We start from the raw sequence: 18958 nt of genomic DNA on the forward strand, positions 1-18958 counted from the left end.
TATTGAAAAACATATACTTGAACATATCTAGAAGCACCAAAATGTGATGATGATTTTATTTTTCTCCAAATCTCCCTTGTGGGATTAACGTCGAATATCAAGTATATTGTTGTTCTACTGATCTTCTTTCCCTTTCTTCTATGTTTTTTTTTTCTTTTTCCACTTACATGATGAAGGGAGACTAATTACTACTCTGGAATTCCTAAGCCTACTTTAACATGATTATAAAAAGGCCCAAAAAAAACAGCATCTTTAGCCAAAGACTATATTTACATAATGTAACTGATGAGAATTCAAGCAATAAGAACTATTTTCCTTCCTGATACATAAGACTATAACAGAACAATTCATGTTCAGACAAGCTACATTTTCAGTTGATGGAATTTGACACGACAAGGACGACCAATAGTTCCTCGTTTTCCATCCAAGATGACTCTGAAATGCCACAAATCTAACATCAAAGGTTTGATATTTCTTTATGATCTAAGTCAAATGAGAGGACACGCCATGGCCCCTCGAGATATTGTCTATGAAAAGAATACCATGGTACTTTTAGCTCTTTCACGAGCCAACTCCGTTCTACTCAAGGATTTCATGTTCCAAGCGTCAATATATTACTATTCCATAGTCTACCGATGGTGTTTTGAACCTACAAAGGCTTATTCATCCAATTTAGAGCGCTTCAAAGGAGGTGAATCAGATGTGCTGGTTATATTTGTCTCAGGATCTCCAAGAACTTCTATTTCCCGCTCTTTCTGTTTCTCGTGATCAACTTCTTTAGCAGTGTCAACCTGTGACAACTGTGCAAAGGCATCATCTGCTGTAGAAGATGATGAGCCTTTAGCCAAGTCTGCGCCAGGCATTGACTTGCACTGCTTCTCAAACATCATCTGGAGGTATCGCCCTTGTTCTTCTATACGAAGCTGCAGGTTTCTTTGAATCTGGAAATGTATATTGACAATATAAGTGCTGCAAGTTAGATTACCACGAGATAATCAAATAAGAGATTAGATGAGCTGGCTATTCGTTATATCAATGAGCAAAAGAAAACTATTCTACTACCCATGATAGAGAAGATTTTTAGCCCCAAGAGTGAACTATGATTAACTCGAAATTGACTCATCAAAAAGATTGACAAGGAAGAGAAAATTACAGAAATTGCTTACATAATAAATTAAACTGAAAATGTACAAAGAAAAATCTAAAGTGCACTTTTCATTTTCTTCAGAATTATCTAGTACAAATTGAAGACTCTAAAAGGCCATAAAAGCAGCCAAAAGCTATCCTTGAGAAAAATAAAACATGACAAGCAGATATTCTCATATAACAGGCAGTACTTTGTTGAACACGTAAGTAATGATCACCTGTCAAAGTGTGAGTATTTTTTAGCTCAACAGAAAGAAGCCATACCTCAAGCTGTTCATGGAGACGCTTCTGCACTTCCATCTGCAATCGTAATGCCTCAGTGATCTCAATTCCCCTGTGTCAGCCCAACACACCAGATTTGAATGATACAAGTGTACAAGTATACACGAGAGTAAGATATAACAGGAAACTCAAAATTACATAAATAGAGCCCCTAAAGCTACCACCCAGTTACTGTATCGGAGCACCAGTAGTGACCTGTGTTAGATAATACATGCACATAATTCCCAATTAATGTAGAATTAGGAATTCCTCTCGTTAGATTATGTGCAAGAGAATTTTAAATCTTCATAGATTAGCTCAGTATTACCCTCCAGAAAAATTGTCGATTTTGGCTTTAACAGTCAATATTACTATTGTATTTCTGTTGTAATTATTTGAATATTTTCAAATGAAGAGTTTTCAGACTTGTAAAATTTTCAGTTTCCTTATCTCTATATTTAGCATTATAGATAGTGGTTTTATTTAATTTTTGAAACAGGCTTTAATTATAGTTAGTGATTAAGTCAAGTCCCTTTACTTAAAAAATTGCTAACTTCATTTACAGAAGGTGAAACGAAAAAAAGACTAAATTGGGACTGAAAATGTATTTGATATCAATAGGTTACCTGCAAAATCACATTCCTACATGAAAGCTAAACCAGAAAGTTTATTAAACAGAACCTAAGCATCATGTAATGCAAAACGAGAAGGGGACAGACCACATGCTATGGTTATGTAAATGCATTTCCAGGACACTGCTTTGTGGTATCAAATCACGAACAGGAAGGGCCTCATTGAGGACAAAGCAGGATTGGGGGGTGCGGGGTGGACAAACGTTCCACATTATTGTTCTAAATACTTCAGCAGAAACTGTTTCCAAAAATTTATGTTGTAATTGCAAATGATAAAGATAAAGCTGGTAATAGTCGGTTAATTCTCTTGTAAATTTGAGGACAAACAAGTAAATCAAGTATGTGCATGATAATTATGTGAGTGTTTTGTTGGCCCGGGAATTGTTTAATAACAAAGTACAATACCACAGGAAAAAGAAAAGGACAACTCCCATCCCTCTAAAAACATCAAAACCTACAATGCCTACACCCAAAATCTAACAGGTTAAGCCGCTCCCACAATCTAAAAACATTAATAAAGACAGGTCAAACACAGAAGAGAAAAGAAAATCTCCAAATCCTTATCTGAACCAATGCCCCGAACCACAAAACCAAAAATTGAAACTTCTATCACCAAAACTAGACCATATCCCAAGACCAAGAAACAGATATCTCCAAGACTCAAATTACATAACCAATAGCCAAATCCCAAGCCCAACAGAAAACAGAGATCACTTCATCAAAAAAAAAAAAAGCGACATCACTAAAGCTGCCATGGATGCCAACCTCTGTTCTTCAGAGCTTGTGGATAACATATTCAAAGATGAATTTTGAGAAGGAAGAATCCAGTAGAGCCAGAAAAAAAAAAGACATTGAAGAGGAGATTCTGGAATGGCGATGGACCAACCCCTGATTACTGGAAATTCAAGTTGGCCCTTGCACCAAATTTTGATAATCTATTATTTTAGGTGAGGAAGAGAAAACTGGTAATTTTTCAATAGTAGCTAGAGGATAGAGAGGAAGTGCTGCCTGTGGAAGAAAATTTTGTGCTGGAAAACAAAGAAGCAGTCAAGGTTCAGTGCCAAGGTGGCAAGGTCTTCCATGAAGATAGAATTCTGGCGAGAGGAAAGAAGAAGTCACTCTTCCTATATACTGTGCCAACCAGAGATATTCTTTTGATCCATTTGGGGTGGGGTGGGGCGGGGCGGGGGTAGAGTCAGAGTAGAAGGTGAAACAGAGGAGAGAAGAGGAAGGCTTATGTTATAACCTATAAAAGATATATTGCAGAAGTTCTCTTATGCGTAGAATAATATATTGACTTGTAATAATTATATAAATAGAAGTGCGGACATGGAACAGCAACTTACGTCTTTAAGTCCAGAGATGCCAAATCATCTAGTGAAGATTGTTTTTTCTCTGAAGACCCAGCTATGAGATAAAAGAAAAGAATGTCAGCAACCAAAATCATCAGAAGATAAGAATGGATGGAGAAATTAATTAGTCACAACCTGGAAACACAGGATATTTAGCAATCAAATATTTTATGCTGATTAACCATTTAGTTGAAGAGTATCTGATTTAGGTCAGAGAAAGACAGACTCGAATTTTTTTTACAAGACAATATGAAGTTCATAATACTCTTCTATCCAATAATATTTGTCACTATTTCCTGTCAGGGATGTTCAACATACTGATGCCCTTCCAGATAAGATTTTCTCATCCCCAAATTAGCCTTAGACAAAACATGTACAGATTTTCAATTGAAGTGGGTATAACTGAGGGGGGAGGGGCCTTGGGAACTATTTTAGTTCTTACACTGAGTGAAAAAGCAAGAGATGCAGGAAAAGAAGAGATGGAGGAGCAGTCTCTGGTAGGAGAAATTATTTTGAAATAGAAATGTAAGAACCTAACATAGATGTATCTGGAATTTAAATTTTCAGTGTAATGCTTCTTTTACTAATGACATTGATGTAATGTTGGAGTTTTTGGAATTACTGCAGTTTTAAGAGATTCACACCCAGCAAACTGTCTTTTACTAGTGCAGTACCATCTTGGGTTCATATTAATAAAATTATGCCTTATCGAAGAAAAATAGGAGTTAAGAAGAAAATACTGCATGCAGTGTAAGATAATAAAACACATTCAGCTAAGAAGGGAGAGGGAGGGAGAGGGAGAGAGAGAGACGGGAGGTTTAAATAAGAGAAACATACAAAAGAAGTACCTTAAGGTAGTGAGCTAGGCTATGAGAAGTGATGATACAAAACAAAGTACAAGATGTTGGAAATTGTGTACAAAGTTTACAGTTTCCTTAAGTAGTCCCAAACTTTTTAAGTTTCCTATGCAATAACTTCCGCACAGTATTATCTCATTCATTTATGTCCCTAACATGGAAAAAAACTATGTAGCTCGGACTCTTCAAAAAAATCTATGAGAAAGTGTCAGATTCTCCAAAAGTAGTGTATTTTTGGAGAATCTGACATGGGTGCGGCATCGAAAGTGAAGAGTTTGCTCAACTTAGGAAAAAAATACCATATCACGTGAAGTTTTCAAACAGAGCACAAGTTCATGTTCCTGAGACAGACAGTACCAACTAAAGATCTGATCCGAGACTCATTGCTTCAAAACCTAGTTGATAACTCACAGGTCCATATCTTTCAGATCCAACATATATTCTTTTCTTGGGCATTAGAGAAAGCTCATCTATTATGCAGTAAAAAGCTACCATATGAATAGCTGTCGAAGAATAATTTCATCATCTGCTACCATGCATATAAGGATTGAGGAATCCACATGAAATCAAATACAAAAACAATAAGTTGACATGTGAATAAATAATTAAAACATGCAAACACACATACATGCGCACGCACTCGGTTTCCAAGAAGAACCTTTCAGATCTCAAGTACTTAACAAAAATTAGACATCTACTGTCTCAAAAGAATTTCACAGCTTTACAACAATCAAAGTTAATTCAAGAATAAGAACAAAACACTTCTTTAAAATTGCTTGAGAAAAGAGAAAAAAAACAAAATGAATGAAAAGATAGACACGTAAACAAACACAAAAGAGTGAGAAACTACATACCTTCTGATGCTTCTGGTTTATATCTAGCTGTTCGATATTTCTGCATTTCAGAAAAATGGTTCAAAACCATCAACAAAGAAATACAACAGGTCCATCTCTAAAAAGAATCAAATTGAGGACATGAGATAGCACAAACCTGCAAATGGCTTTTAACGTGATAGATGGTCAAACCCTCAACTTTCATCATTTTTAGCACCCCTTTGGGAGTAGCTCCTGCAGCTCATGTAAAATCACTGAGTCAGACAACAGTCTAATACTAAAACTCGGTTTATGATGCACAACAAGGAGAGCTTTATAAGAACTGATGCACACTAAGGAGAGTAATCACTTTCACTTCCACCAAGCTTGTTGACTGCTTCAACAAAGGCTTCATGAAGTTCTGGAGTCCAACGCATGCGCTGCTTTGTTGCAGCACTACTTGCAGGGGATGATACAGGAGCAATAGCTGAAGTTTCTACAGGCACAGGTGGGATTTGCTGTGATGCTTGGACTTGCTGCATTGGGAAATTCAAAGGTTGTTTTTCCTCCTGAAATTGCATCTTTGAACACACGACAAGATAAGAATGGGTCTCCTTTTGTTATTTTAACACTAATAAGATCGTACAAGAAGTAAATGAATGAGGATTAGAAATTCAGCAGTCAGTGCAGAATAAACTGACCTTCAGCTCCGAGTCGCCAATACTTGTATCAGCAATAATATCATTCCAATCAGAAGGTAGAGCATCTTCATCATTGAGTACAAGGTCGGCCCACTCCTGCCAATCGCTTTGTTTATTGCTAGAAGCTACCTGACTATTCTGGACAGGGTTATCCATCGAATAATCAAGGAAATTAGGCAGTGGATCTATACACCAGGGTTCATGGTTTTCATTCAAATATTGGCTTGATGCTGTGGACTGAAGAACTCCCGAATGAGGTAATTGGATCGATGTCTCACTATATGTTGACTGAGAAATGAAAGGTGCAGTTCCTGAATGCTTTTCCTGGGGTGAAACAGATGAGAACTGAAGATCGGCGGAAAATCCTGATGATGATGAGAACATAAGACCAACAGCCCCACTGTTGGAAGGCAAAGAAGAGACAACAGTTGCAGGATGTTGCTTGAGCTCCTTTCCCATCGAAGCCTGCTGCAAGTCAGGAAACTTAGGGTACTTTTCTCCAAGGGCTGTTGGAAATATAGACAGGGAAGAAGAAAGTGCCCCTGATGCACCACAATTACTGAGTTGACTTGCAACCACACTTTGAACAGACACAGCAGGACGTGCTTCCATTTGAACTTTGTGGATGAGTACAATACACTACTATATTCTCCTCAATTAGTATCTTCTAATTTCTTAGTAACCAGTGTCCAAGATTGATTCCTGCATCATCAGCATGACATCAAAATCAAAACACCAAGAACCTCAAAGATAAAACATACCAGTAACATACCTTGCATTTAGGATTATTAAACACACATGGTACTCATGACTGGACACAATTCCAAGGAAAAATATCAAAGAAAAAATAACCATTTTAAAAATTAAGTGCTTAGCAACATGGATTATTATGAACAGAAACAACAAGCGCCCTACAACTAAAAAGGAGTATACGAGATATTTCTTGCCTTGTTATAGGAAAATTTAGATGGTTAAGCATAGTTCTGTCTATGTTGAAATTCCGCAAACACAGAAACTGCATGATGGATACATGCAAAACCCCACAAATGAAAGTTATCTGTCATTGTGACAGCTAAATTACAACCAAGCAATGAAATCAAGCATGACTTGCCAGTAAGATGATGCAAGACCCCAGCACTGCCAAGTAGAACATATTGTACAACTGGAATCTTTTTTGTAACCAGAGTAATTATATGTAAATTATCACTAATATTGCAACTTTGCCAACCAAAGATACACATCATATTCACAATTTTAAGTTGAAGAAATGTTGAATAAAATAAAAATGAATCGCATCATTGTAGTACACATGGAAATACTATGCATTTTTCAGATACATCCACATTAGAATTCCCCACAGAATTAGCCATTTATGTGCATGTCAGGGTGGCTGCATACATCACATCCCCTTGTGGTGCGGCTCTTTCCAAGACCCCACAAGAATGGGGATGATTCATGCACCAAGCTTCCATTTTTTTAGCTTTTTCTAGAAATCGCAACAGAATTATTTCTTTGAGAAGTCAAACCAGAAGATTTATGATTTCTTGAGTCAGGTTCACATCCTAGTGAAGGCAAAAACACTAGGTGATTTCTTTCTAAGTACCTGGTACCTGTGTCTGTCGAGGTAGCAGGTGACCCATTGAATTAGTAGAGGGGCAAGCAAGTTGTCTAGACACCAAGGCTATATGAAAAAACAAGAAAGATTAATGATTTCCTCTGTGAATACAGAAGGAAAGGTATTAGGTTGACATCAGGGCTTACATTGTCTTGCATGAACAGCAAGGATTCAACCATACAAGAGCAAAGTTATTAGAATGGAGATTACATGCAAAAACGGAGCAATTTTTGCACAAAGATTGAGCATAGCTTGTGTTAGCCAAAAAAAGTTTGAATAACATCTTTGGTAATGACAAAAGAGAATAGGACTTAAATGACACTACCAAGCTAATGTAGCTCTGAGATGGATAGGCTAAAAGTTGAGTAGTACTATCGAACCGGGATAAGAGATCAATAAATTTCAGAATGCAAGAAGAACCCACCTGCTGTTGAACCATGTTTATACAAGGCTAACCTCCTGTATTCATCTTTTCCTTTTGATCGGAATAGAATTGATCATGTCAAGTTAATTTAGCACTGACATCAGCTATTGCCTAAAGCTTCCGCTTTTATCTCAGTACCCCAACCAGATTAACTGAATCTAAAGTTGCAAGAAGTCCACACACAGAGTCAATGTTGAAATTTTCAATCTCAACCAACTTAATCTAAATAAAACCAGGCAAAAGTAATCAATTAACTATGTCTCAAGCCCAAATTAATCTGAATGGGCTCTCTGATTCTCTAATATTCATTTTGCTCGTCTCGAACTTATTTCAACCTAACATTGGTGAATAATTTGTCTTTTTAAGACAAATTAGGGGTTCTCTAAATTCTAGAAGTAGAGGATCTCGACAATCTCACACTTAGTCCTAATCAATAACTAGATTAGCAATGCTCCGAGCAAACTCCTACCCTTGGGCAAGTTTTATATCAACTAAGGATTCATTTGGTAATGCAGGTATCAGTTACTCCATCTTTTACCCAACATAAGATAATTCAACAATTCCCTCATAACTTATAAACACACTATTCATTCAGGTTTTAAATTGCAAACCGAACATCTTATTAATATACATGAATAGCTTACTTCCTAACCAGCTACCAAAAGTTGTAAAACTTAATCAAAATTAACACATAAATAAGTAACCTCATTACTAGCTCTACCAAAGGAACCCCGAAGTTGATACCAAGTAGTTGGTATGCCTATAAGAAATCTTTGCTTTTTGTCTGTTTACCCTTGTCTAAAACTCCAAGAACAGGTTTAATAAGAGAAAGTATAGGTCTTCTAAGATAACTTACCCCACTCCACCCCACCTCATCCCACACAAGAGATATCCCATTAGAGCTACAATCAAACTCAGCAAAAAGAAATAGATAAACATTAAAAATCACTTCTTTTGGCAAGAGATTATCCATTCCATCCAAAAACATCAAAATTATTGAAAGAAACGAAAAGGGTATACGAAACTTTTACCTAAAAACAAACCCAGATAAGAAAAAGTTTGAGTAGAGAATCAAAACAGCTCCATTAGAACCCGAAAAAACAGGCCAATCATAGAGCACATAAACTTCAATATAAAAAATCACCTGTATGCACAAACAGCTAACTCGTTGTTGCCGATTTCGGGAGATTTCATTTCATCGCCGGCGAAATCGAAAGAATTTGAACGGTGAACGTTGATTTTTTTTGGTTGGCTGAGAATTTTTAATTCTAGTAGTACAGTGCCTACTTGCAGAGATGGAGGTTGACTACACGCGCTTTGTGCTTATGGAGAGCGCGTGCGGAGATATGAAGGAATATGAGGAGAAGTTGGTGACTACCATGTGGTGGGTCCCAATTGACCAAAAAAGCAATATTATTGGTTTGTGAGGTGAGTATCTCGTGCGCTACACGTGTGATTTTTTAAAAAAAAAAATAATTTTTGGATTTTAATAATTTAATTTTTTATTATTATTTTGTGGGAAAATGATTTTAATATTCTAAGTGAAAAGGGAAAAAAAGTTAATAATTGTGAGTTGAAAACTTGATTTCATTAGTGTGGTTTCAGTGGATTAAAGGCCAAATTGGGAGGTCCTTCTTTTTCTGGGATAAATTATGTAAAGTAGTCATTTAGCCAGAAAAATTATACAACAAGGTAAATATATAATAATAATAGTATAATATGTATTTATGATAAATACATAATTGTCAAAAAATATATATATATATATTCCACATTAATATGACAATTGTGTTTTATCATATATCAAGTGTATTTGTACTCCATATCAATTGTGTTTTTGTATCATGTATCAATTGTATATATATTTTCTATCAGTTGTATTATGTCATTGTATTTGTTGACACAAATTGTGTTTGTTAATATCATTATATTTGATATATAATATAATTCAATTATATTTAAATAATTATATTTGTGTTTGTATGTGTTGATTGTAGTCGTGATACAACGAATATAATACGTATTCATTCATCTCTCCTTCCTCTTTCGATTTCGCTAGTCTCTCTCCTACCTCTCTCTGTCTGGCTCATTTCTCTCCTGCGCTTCTCTCAGTTTTGCTTGTCATACAATGAGTTGTATCAATTATATTCGTGATACAACAAATACAATAGATTTTCAACTTCTCTCATTTCTCCCTCAGATCTTGCATAATCTCGCTCGCGTCTCTCTTCTCCCTAACATATAGCTATAATTCATGATTAAGCAAACTTAAATCTTTTATTAAGCTCAAAATATAATCATTTTTCCAACTCGATCAAAATTAACCATTTCTTAAAATTTGATCCAACTCAATCAAAATTAACCATTTGGTATTCTTTATTGCAAATAAAGTGGACAAAAGTCCTTTAATGTGAATTAAGTTTTTTCTTCTTCAATCATTCATTTTTCGCTCTAATGCACAATTGTTTGAAGCCTTGAATTTTTTTCCACTTCCATATAACGGTTGCTCATATTCTTCCATTGATAAAGTTTGGCTCTTTTCTTTTTTTTATGGGTCCTAGATTTTCAAATTAGTCTTAAAATAGTTTTCATTTTGTTTGGTGTATTTTTCTTCTTCGTTGCTTCTTTTTTTAGTTTTCAAATTTGACGTACCATAAATAAAAATAAATTTAATACAAAAAAAAAATATTGAGAGAATTTTAGATTTAGAAATTTTTAACTATCTTTGAATTTCTATACGATTTTATATTTAAAAGACTCGAGAACACCTCTAAATGTAGATTTATCTTTTGCGACCGCAACTGCTAATGCTCATGAAGGTGGTGATTTTGACATTGCAATCATTATACATTGAACACAGATACATACTCTATGTATATATGGGATGTATCTATCTAATATCTGATACAATGATTGTGATACATACTTCACATATATATACATATTTCATGAAGTGGTTTTAGATACATTTAATTTGATATCATATATAATAAGCGTGCAACATGTACGTGTTATAGTTTAATCAGATACAATGTCAACTTTGTATATGTATACTGATTTCTATTTATTATATAAGTCTAATTCAGATAGACTTTTTTTATTGATAAGTAAACATTCAATAACTTCAAATACATTATATTAGTTCTAAATACATGGTAAAAATATAATTCATGTACATTTTTATAAAATATAGTTTCGATATAGTAATAAAAAAAATTTATGATTAGATACACTACTAAAAAAAACTTATCTTTCAATAAAAAAGTTATAACTCAAAAGATGGGGATTTACTTGAAAATGATAAGTTGTTAGTTTCGTAATTTACTCCTAAAGTAGCATTTTAAGTACACATAATTATGTGTATATTACTTGGAATGTATACATAATACATGTATCTGGATGTGTCAAATACAGCGAACTATATATGCTAAAAACTATAATTTAAAAAAGAATAAAAGGACACAAAAAATTTTAAACTAGTAAAATTTGTAGGGAAAATTTCATATATGGCAAACTTATTAGATTAAATAACATTATATGGGTATAGTTTACCTAATTACATAATATGGGTATAGTTAAGTTATTAAAGGTGTCTTTAATTTTGTATATAATTTTTTTATTATTATTTATACAATTCTATTTTAAAAAGTTGTTTGTAACTGAAGCATTAAATATGGTAACAATAAATCAAGATAATGCCACAATTTTAGGAAAACGTCCCTATTTTCAAGCCATACGTTCAAATTAAAAAAAATCTGTTTATAATAAGTCATGTACAAATTAATTTTTGTATATACATACCTACCTATATATACAAAAAAAAAGTCATTCACAGATTATTTTCTGTTTATATATATGAACTTACCTTTTTTGTATATAGGATATACCAGCACGTATTCAATGTCTTTTATTGTATATGCACATCCAATTAGATTGCAATAAATATACATATACAATCTTATTGAATAAATATATACATGTACAAAAATGCATTTTACGAATTTGTATAACAAGAGATATATGTTATTCAGGTTTTTAATTGTATATAGTATATACTAACACTTATTCAATGTTTTTATTAATTGTATATGCATATTCAATACATTATATTCGATAATTTATATATAACTTCTACAATATACAAAATTATAATCACATATGATATTTCCCCATCTATATACAATCCCTACTACTAGCTATTAAAACAGACATGTACATATCAATTTTTGTATATGTATGTAAACTTAATATATACTAACTTCAAAAATTTGTATATAACTAATAGAATATACAAATTCTAATCATATATTCAAATTTTCCATCTGTATAACTAAGTCCAATTACTATTTTGTATATATATACAAAAACCAAAAATAACATAAACATGCAATATACTATATACAATTACTCACATGGAATATACTATATACAATACTTAATTTAATGGTTTTTGTATATTGACAACTAATTAACAAAAAAATTGTATCTAAGTTTGTGTTTTAAGACACTATCTCATGATTATGAAGTTCTTCAGATCCGACTTCACAATCATTTTCCTCTGATTCAAATAGCACAGCTTTCCTCTTTCTTGTACCTTGTACAATTTTAATGCCTCTAGCTTTGGCATTTTTAATAACTTGTTGAACTGCCATAGGATCGTTTTTTTTCTTTGATCTCAGCTCTTCCATGGTTTGTTCTTGTATAAGTTTTTCCCAAAGACCCTACATTAACCCCAAATTCTTGAGTTAGCCCCATTGAAAAGGATGGTAAAATGTCAACAACATTGACATGCAAAGGACTACCTCTGGTAATCCTCAAAGATGTAGACGATTCGTTCATTGTTTGATGAATTTTAGATCTATCAAGAACAGAAAAACGATTATTTCATCAAAATATATGAAAAAAAAACCCAGAACACATGTACAATTTTTAGATAAGTTAGAAAAAAAGGTAAACAACTAAAATTAAGGATAACTTACGAAATTGACTTCAACTTAGGAAGGAGACTTCAACTTCAGGAGGGATTACTGAAATTTTGGACAAAAATTCGAAATACAAATCTGATATTGGAGTATTAAATGTAGGAGAAGACGTTAGAATGAGGAAAGGAGAGAGAAAATTAATTATGAATAGGAGAGAGAAAATTAGATTGTGTATAATTATATACAAAATTAAAAAATAAGGTTTTTATACAATTGGTTACATAATAGGTTGTGGGCCCCCATTAATTATAGCAAAATAAAATAAATTATAATTATATAATGTAAATAAATTAAAATATACCCCTAATATATAATTAGTTATGAATGTTTGCCATTTCATATAATTTTCCCAAATTTGTATTGTAAACTGAATATTTGAATTCACCAAGTGTGGTCTTTCAATGAATTTAAAGGCCCAACTGGGAGGCCCTTCCTTTTCTTTTACTTGGGCCTCATTTATTTACATTAGGATTAGAGAATGTTTATATCAAATAATTATAAGAATGTAATATGTTTAAACTTATAGTTTTTTAGTTCATTAAATCACGTAATAATAAAAATTACATTGATTTAATATATATACCCATTGCGCATAAGTTTTTTCGGTTATTCGATCTTACTTATATTGGTTATTGGTCGTTTTTTGCTTATTAATTGTTTTGCCTGTTAATCAAGATGGGTTGATGTCCATTTGAATTGAGGTTTTTACTTGTATATATACTTTTAAAAAAAAATTAATATTCATAAATAACGGTTCGAGTCGGATCATATATGAACGGATTGAATAATAAACGGGTTGACAAAAAAATCCTTAATTCAAATAATTTCTTACAATTACAACTTATCTTAAGAAACAAATTTAAAGTACATATCTATAAAGTAATTTCTACAAGTTCTTCAATTCCTTTATAATTGTCTTCAGCTTTTGAAAGTGAAATTAGAGAGCAAGTACAAATTTAAGATTAGAAAGATTAACAATAAACACAAATTAAATTAAAAATATTCTTTTTTCACAATTTTTTTTTTGACACACGGCACATATAAAATTCTGAAATTTGTTTTAAAAAAATACAAGAACTTACAGAGATTGTCATCAATGGTCGAATCATGGATGAAGAAGATAATGAAATGATCCACTGAGGTCGGATCATAATAAATAAATGTGTTTAGTATAAAAGCCCTTCAACTTTGAATAATGTATTTTGCACAAGTATAAATTTTAACATGTATGAACTTGAATAAGTAAGTACATGTGTCCTACTTAGCATCATATATGGTGTCTTACGTGTAGTATGTTACGTAGGACGCGAGTGTCTGCTTGTTCAACTTTATATATGTTAAGTATCTACATCATCGCCTTTGGGCAGCACACACGGTCGAGCGACGTCGGGCGTGGCATGCCATCATCGCCTTTGGACAGCACACACGGTCGAACGACGTCGGGCGTGGCATGCCATCATCGCCTTTGGGCAGCACACACGGTCGAACCCCGGACGGCCATGGAGGCCTGAAAACAAGATAGTCCGAAAAAAAGGCCTTCTGTCTACACGCTTTCGAGAATAGAATTGACGAGACGGCTGTGATTGACAAAGTAGGGGGAGGTGAGTCTTGTCTCCTTTCACTTTGTCGTACTCGGAGGTCCCGAGAGTACATGCCAGACTTGCGTGTGATGTCCTACGTTAATTATACAATGTCGAACGTGCATGTCTACTTGTTCAACTCAATTTATATATATTTATGTGTTTATTTCATGCGTGCAAGCAAAGTTTAAGAATATAGATGTCAATTGGGATCAAATCAAATGATATGTTTATGTATTATGTCTTTTAAGTTCAAAGAAAACGTTACATGTATTGTTGGTTTGAGAGTAGTGGTGAACTAAATTCAATAGGTTAGGCAACTAAACCTACTAGTAGGCTTGTAGCTTGGCTCACTTACTTGAGAATAAATTATCTTGTAATTAATTATCTCAAATTGTTACTTCTCTCTCAATGTAGGATAAAAATACAATAGTACAATTCTCAAATAATTAATTTCAAAAACCTTATCTTGTAATTTCATTCCAATCAAATAAGAAATATATTTATTTTAAAATTAATCTCAAAATCAATTATATCCTATCCTTCTTATTAATTGAGTGCAACACTCAATGAATAAATAATTTAACTTGTCCATTAACTCTTGGATAAATATTTAAGGCTCTTTTTACCTTTTTTTTTTTAAAGCTACCCATAGGGTCAGGTTAACTAACAAAAGGCTACAATTGCCTTTATTATCTTTTGATGATTACTAGGACTTGTTTGGATGATGTTTAAATATAATATTTATTTTAGATATTAATTATATTTTATTTTATTATATGTAAATTCATTGTATCCCAATTAGACACTGATTTTATCCTCCTACCTTCTCTCATATAAAAAAAAAGAAGACATTATACATAAATCTAATTATTAATTTAGTGTCAGGTGACAACTATGATCCTTAACTTTAAATATGTACAAGAAGACACTTAAATTTGTACAAAATTAAACAATTGACAAATTTATCTTACATGGAACCTTTTATGGAAAATTTGTGTTCTACGTGTATCATGTCATGTGTGTCTATTTGTTCGATTTTATATAAGTTTAAGTGTCTACATGTGTACGTCCAAAGTTAAGAATCATAATTGTTAATTGACGCCAAGTTAAGAGTCATATTTATGTATTATGCCCAAAACAATAAACTCCATATTGTTTAAAAAAATATTTTTCTTTATACCGAATATCCCTTACCTGGGTTGAAAAGCCATGCGGACTTCTCACGAGTTTTCTTGTCAGGTATATTGGGTTGAATTGAATATGGGTCAGATCAATTATTAGAGTAGTTTGTTCATATAGATTTGGGCAATTCTCTTCGATCTTATAAATTAGTTTTTCGAATTGAATTAGATCTACTTGTCATATCACATCATGGTATCAGAGTCGGGTTATAAACAGGTAGTTTGCTTATATAAACTTGATCAAATGTTTCATCATTAGCTAACTTTTAGAACTGAGTTACAATCCACCCAAATTGATTCAATCTTCATAATTTTTTATGCCTTTGGAACAAAAATATGAAAACTAATACTTCCCTTATCACAATTTCATGCCGTATAGTTAGAATTTCGAGAGTCTAACAGTTTAAGTTTGAATGTAAATTTTATGCATTTTGATCAATCAGGTTTACCTGTTTCGACTTGTTTTGATGCAATAATTTTGTTTTACTGAAAAATGTATTTGATTTTTGTCACTTCAGGTGATAGTGCAGGAGCCAATATTGCTCATAACATGATGATGCGAGAAAGTGTAGATGAATATAAACTCGGAGATAGTATAAACCTTGTTGGAAATGGTGTTAGTTCATCCTTATTTCAGGAGCAATGAGCCAGATCCAATTTGTGCGGAAAATCCTAGAACTGATGATCCGCGATTTAATCCAGCAGTACATCCAAGTTTACTATCGAAGCTTGTTTGCTCGAAGATTTTGATAAGTACTGGAGGAAAAAGACAGAGGTTGGACATACTATGAAGCCATGAAGAAATGTGGATGGAAGTTGAAATTAAGGAAACAGAAGGGGAAGAACATGTTTTTCATTTGGTTAAGCCAACTTCTGAGGAAGCTAAGGCATTGATCAAATGGTTGTCTGATTTCTTTCAACAAATCAAGTCGAATTTGACGAGAGATAGTTGCTTGGATGGTAAGCGAGTAAACACCCCTTACTTCCTATCCTTAGATTGTGAGTTCAAAAGTTTTAAGACCAAAACTACTAATTTGTAGTAATATAAATTAAGGTAGAATTAATTAATAATTATAACTCCCAACATATATTTGATATGTTCCAAAAAGAGAAATCCTAAAATGAGCACAAAAAAAATATACTAAACCTAGAGCATATAGTAAATAATTTAATTTCCTAAATGTATATAGATTAATTATCACATCAAACAGCAACTATTAACTCCTTGACTCTTTAGTGTCTCTACTTTCCCTTTCTCAGAATCAAGTTGCAGTTTTGTCCTTTGAGTTGTAGCATTGATACACCCTGCAGCATGCTCTAATTTCCTGTCCTTGTGATTATCATGTCCGTGAACGTGGTTATGATCATGTCCGTGGACGTGGTTATGGTTGTGTTTGTGGTCGTGGTCGTCAGACTTTTCACTTTTTGATTGTGAAGGTTTATCACCGTAATGCAAAAATCTACCATCTCTTCCACCGTAATAACCTGTCTGATTATCTTCCATTTGTCCAACAAAACTAGAAAGCAACATGTTATTTGGTACTCCAAATTTATTACTACCAATGCTATAATCAATTGGCCTTGAAGGTAAAAACAAGTTAGTTGAACACTGTCCAAATTGCAAATGACATAACTCTGCTTTATTCCTTGCTTTTTTTAGTATTTTCAAGAATTTATCTGGATACACACTTCCAGATAACTCCATTGTCCCATCTGTGTTCATTCTAAAATTTGTCACTGTTCAGAGAATAATCTCAATTTAGACGAATTTAACTTATATATATCGATGATTAAAAAGATACTTAAAAAGTATTGAAGAAATACCGTCTACGTTTTTCAACACCTTGGCAATAGTCCTTTGCCATCTATCAGCGTTGATATTAATCCTTAGAATACATGTCTGCGTAAAAGATAGAAACAAATCAATCACATGTGAATTTCATATAACACAATATAATACGATATTTATGAGAAAATTAAGGTACAAAGTTTACCATGAATGAAGAGTACTCTTCCATATTCATTTGTTGAATTAGCTGCGAAGTTTGAAGTATGTTTTTCAATCTTCATTCGAATTCGATAAAACAGTACAATACAATACAGTATGGTATAAATTATAGGTAGCAAACATTCAAAAAAATGAAATCAAAAAGGTAGATTTTTCAATTTTGTAGAAATAAAATTTTAGTATTTAAATAAAGTTACATAAGAAGCTACCTATAATAACTACTATTCCTTCATTTCAAAATAAGTGATTTTATTTAAGTTATCGTACACCCCTCAAAGAAACGACTCATTCCTACAAAGTAATATAAGTTTTTAAGAGACATGCCAAGCTAAAAACACCATAATATTTTATTGAATATCATCAAACGAAAAATTTATCAATAAGAAACAATAACCAATAAAGAAGAACATAGATTGACGAAAATAGCATAGTTTTGAACTATAATATATAGAACAATAATAACATACTCCACGAAATCTCATAGGAGATTTAATAAACAATAAAATGTACGCAAATTATATATTTTTACCTTTGAGATAGATAATCAATCTGATTATAGTAGACTCTTAACTCAGAAGAAATATTTTTGTAGATCACTAACTCGTAGAAATGCAAAGATGTAAGCAAAGTAAGATTAATTACCTTCTAACTGAGATTAATTGTTTTGTTTGAGCAAAGTATTATAAGAGCATAAATAAGGTGGCTCTAATTAATAGAAGATCTTAATTATATTATTTTTGTCTACTAAGTAATGTTTTCCATATATTGTTGGCTTTAGAATAAGAAAAAATATATATTTGTTTCCTTTTTGTTCCTCTTCCATATCTTTGGCTCGATTTTCATGGTAATTATATTATAGGTAAATCTTTATACTTAACATTACCATATGATTGAGATGGTAACGAAAATATTATAAAAGGTTAAGTTATACTAATAATATAAAGAATATTATTTTGTTTTGTTTCGTTGGAAAAAGTATATCATTATAGTCAGAAGACGGAGTTGGGATTTCAATTTTATGATGTCTGACATTTGTAAGTAATAATAATCGAGCTCTAAATTTAATTTGTATACATATATACATATTATATGAGCAAAATCTATTGAACTCGATCGAACCCGTAGATAGGTAGAATAATTTCAAAATCGACAATTTCTACTCGTAGAAAATGAAAACAATTAACCTAATTGTAGATTGAACTAGTTATAGGGCAATAAAACAGGAAAATATGTGTTCCTTTTCTGCCCTATATCACCTAATATCTTTTTATTTATAGATCTTGCTTGTTCTTTTACTAATCTCTCATGAAAAATTATATAACAAATATTATAACATAAATAACGGATTATATAATCAATGTTTCTTGAATAAAAGAGTGGATATGAGAACCACCATAGACTAAA

At 32.5% G+C, this 18958-nt stretch overlaps 2 protein-coding genes across 6 annotated transcripts; both read right to left on the reverse strand.

Annotated features, from left to right (window-relative positions):
• Positions 1-251: 251 nt before the first annotated feature.
• LOC101245990 (protein PHOSPHATE STARVATION RESPONSE 1-like) lies at positions 252-9138 on the reverse strand. Of its 5 annotated transcripts, none has more exons than XM_069288788.1 (9): positions 8945-9114; positions 7372-7442; positions 5762-6463; positions 5431-5641; positions 5239-5315; positions 5103-5142; positions 3386-3446; positions 1411-1480; positions 252-941 (listed from the first exon to the last, which is right to left on the reverse strand). In XM_069288788.1, the coding sequence occupies exons 3-9, from the start codon at positions 6371-6373 to the stop codon at positions 660-662; spliced, it is 1353 nt and encodes a 450-aa protein (XP_069144889.1). In that variant the 5' UTR covers positions 6374-6463; positions 7372-7442; positions 8945-9114; the 3' UTR covers positions 252-659. The 5 variants fall into 5 exon arrangements, with proteins under 5 accessions (XP_069144889.1, XP_069144891.1, XP_004247499.1 ...); XM_069288790.1 differs by having other exon boundaries at positions 5431-5629; positions 8945-9060; XM_004247451.5 differs by lacking the exon at positions 7372-7442 and having other exon boundaries at positions 8945-9138.
• A 7441-nt stretch (positions 9139-16579) lies between these two features.
• Positions 16580-17702, reverse strand: LOC138338126 (uncharacterized). Its single transcript, XM_069288791.1, has 3 exons — positions 17541-17702; positions 17371-17446; positions 16580-17283 (listed from the first exon to the last, which is right to left on the reverse strand). Exons 1-3 carry the CDS (start codon positions 17568-17570, stop codon positions 16745-16747), a joined length of 645 nt encoding a protein of 214 aa, XP_069144892.1. The 5' UTR covers positions 17571-17702; the 3' UTR covers positions 16580-16744.
• Positions 17703-18958: the final 1256 nt, after the last annotated feature.

The sequence above is a fragment of the Solanum lycopersicum genome, chromosome 9 (genome assembly GCF_036512215.1).
Source record: "Solanum lycopersicum chromosome 9, SLM_r2.1".
Classification (NCBI taxonomy): domain Eukaryota; kingdom Viridiplantae; phylum Streptophyta; class Magnoliopsida; order Solanales; family Solanaceae; genus Solanum; species Solanum lycopersicum.

Coding starts and splice junctions, on each gene's coding strand:
- LOC101245990 (XM_004247451.5), bottom strand. CDS start 6,373: ATGGAAGCACGTCCTGCTGTGTCTGTTCAAAGTGTGGTTGCAAGTCAA. Junction 5,642..5,761: donor TTGGCGACTCGGAGCTGAAG/GTCAGTTTATTC, acceptor GTGTGTTCAAAG/ATGCAATTTCAGGAGGAAAA. Junction 1,481..3,385: donor GCATCTCTGGACTTAAAGAC/GTAAGTTGCTGT, acceptor GGGCTGACACAG/GGGAATTGAGATCACTGAGG.
- LOC138338126 (XM_069288791.1), bottom strand. CDS start 17,570: ATGAATATGGAAGAGTACTCTTCATTCATG. Junction 17,447..17,540: donor AAGAGTACTCTTCATTCATG/GTAAACTTTGTA, acceptor TCTTTTACGCAG/ACATGTATTCTAAGGATTAA. Junction 17,284..17,370: donor GGTGTTGAAAAACGTAGACG/GTATTTCTTCAA, acceptor TTCTCTGAACAG/TGACAAATTTTAGAATGAAC.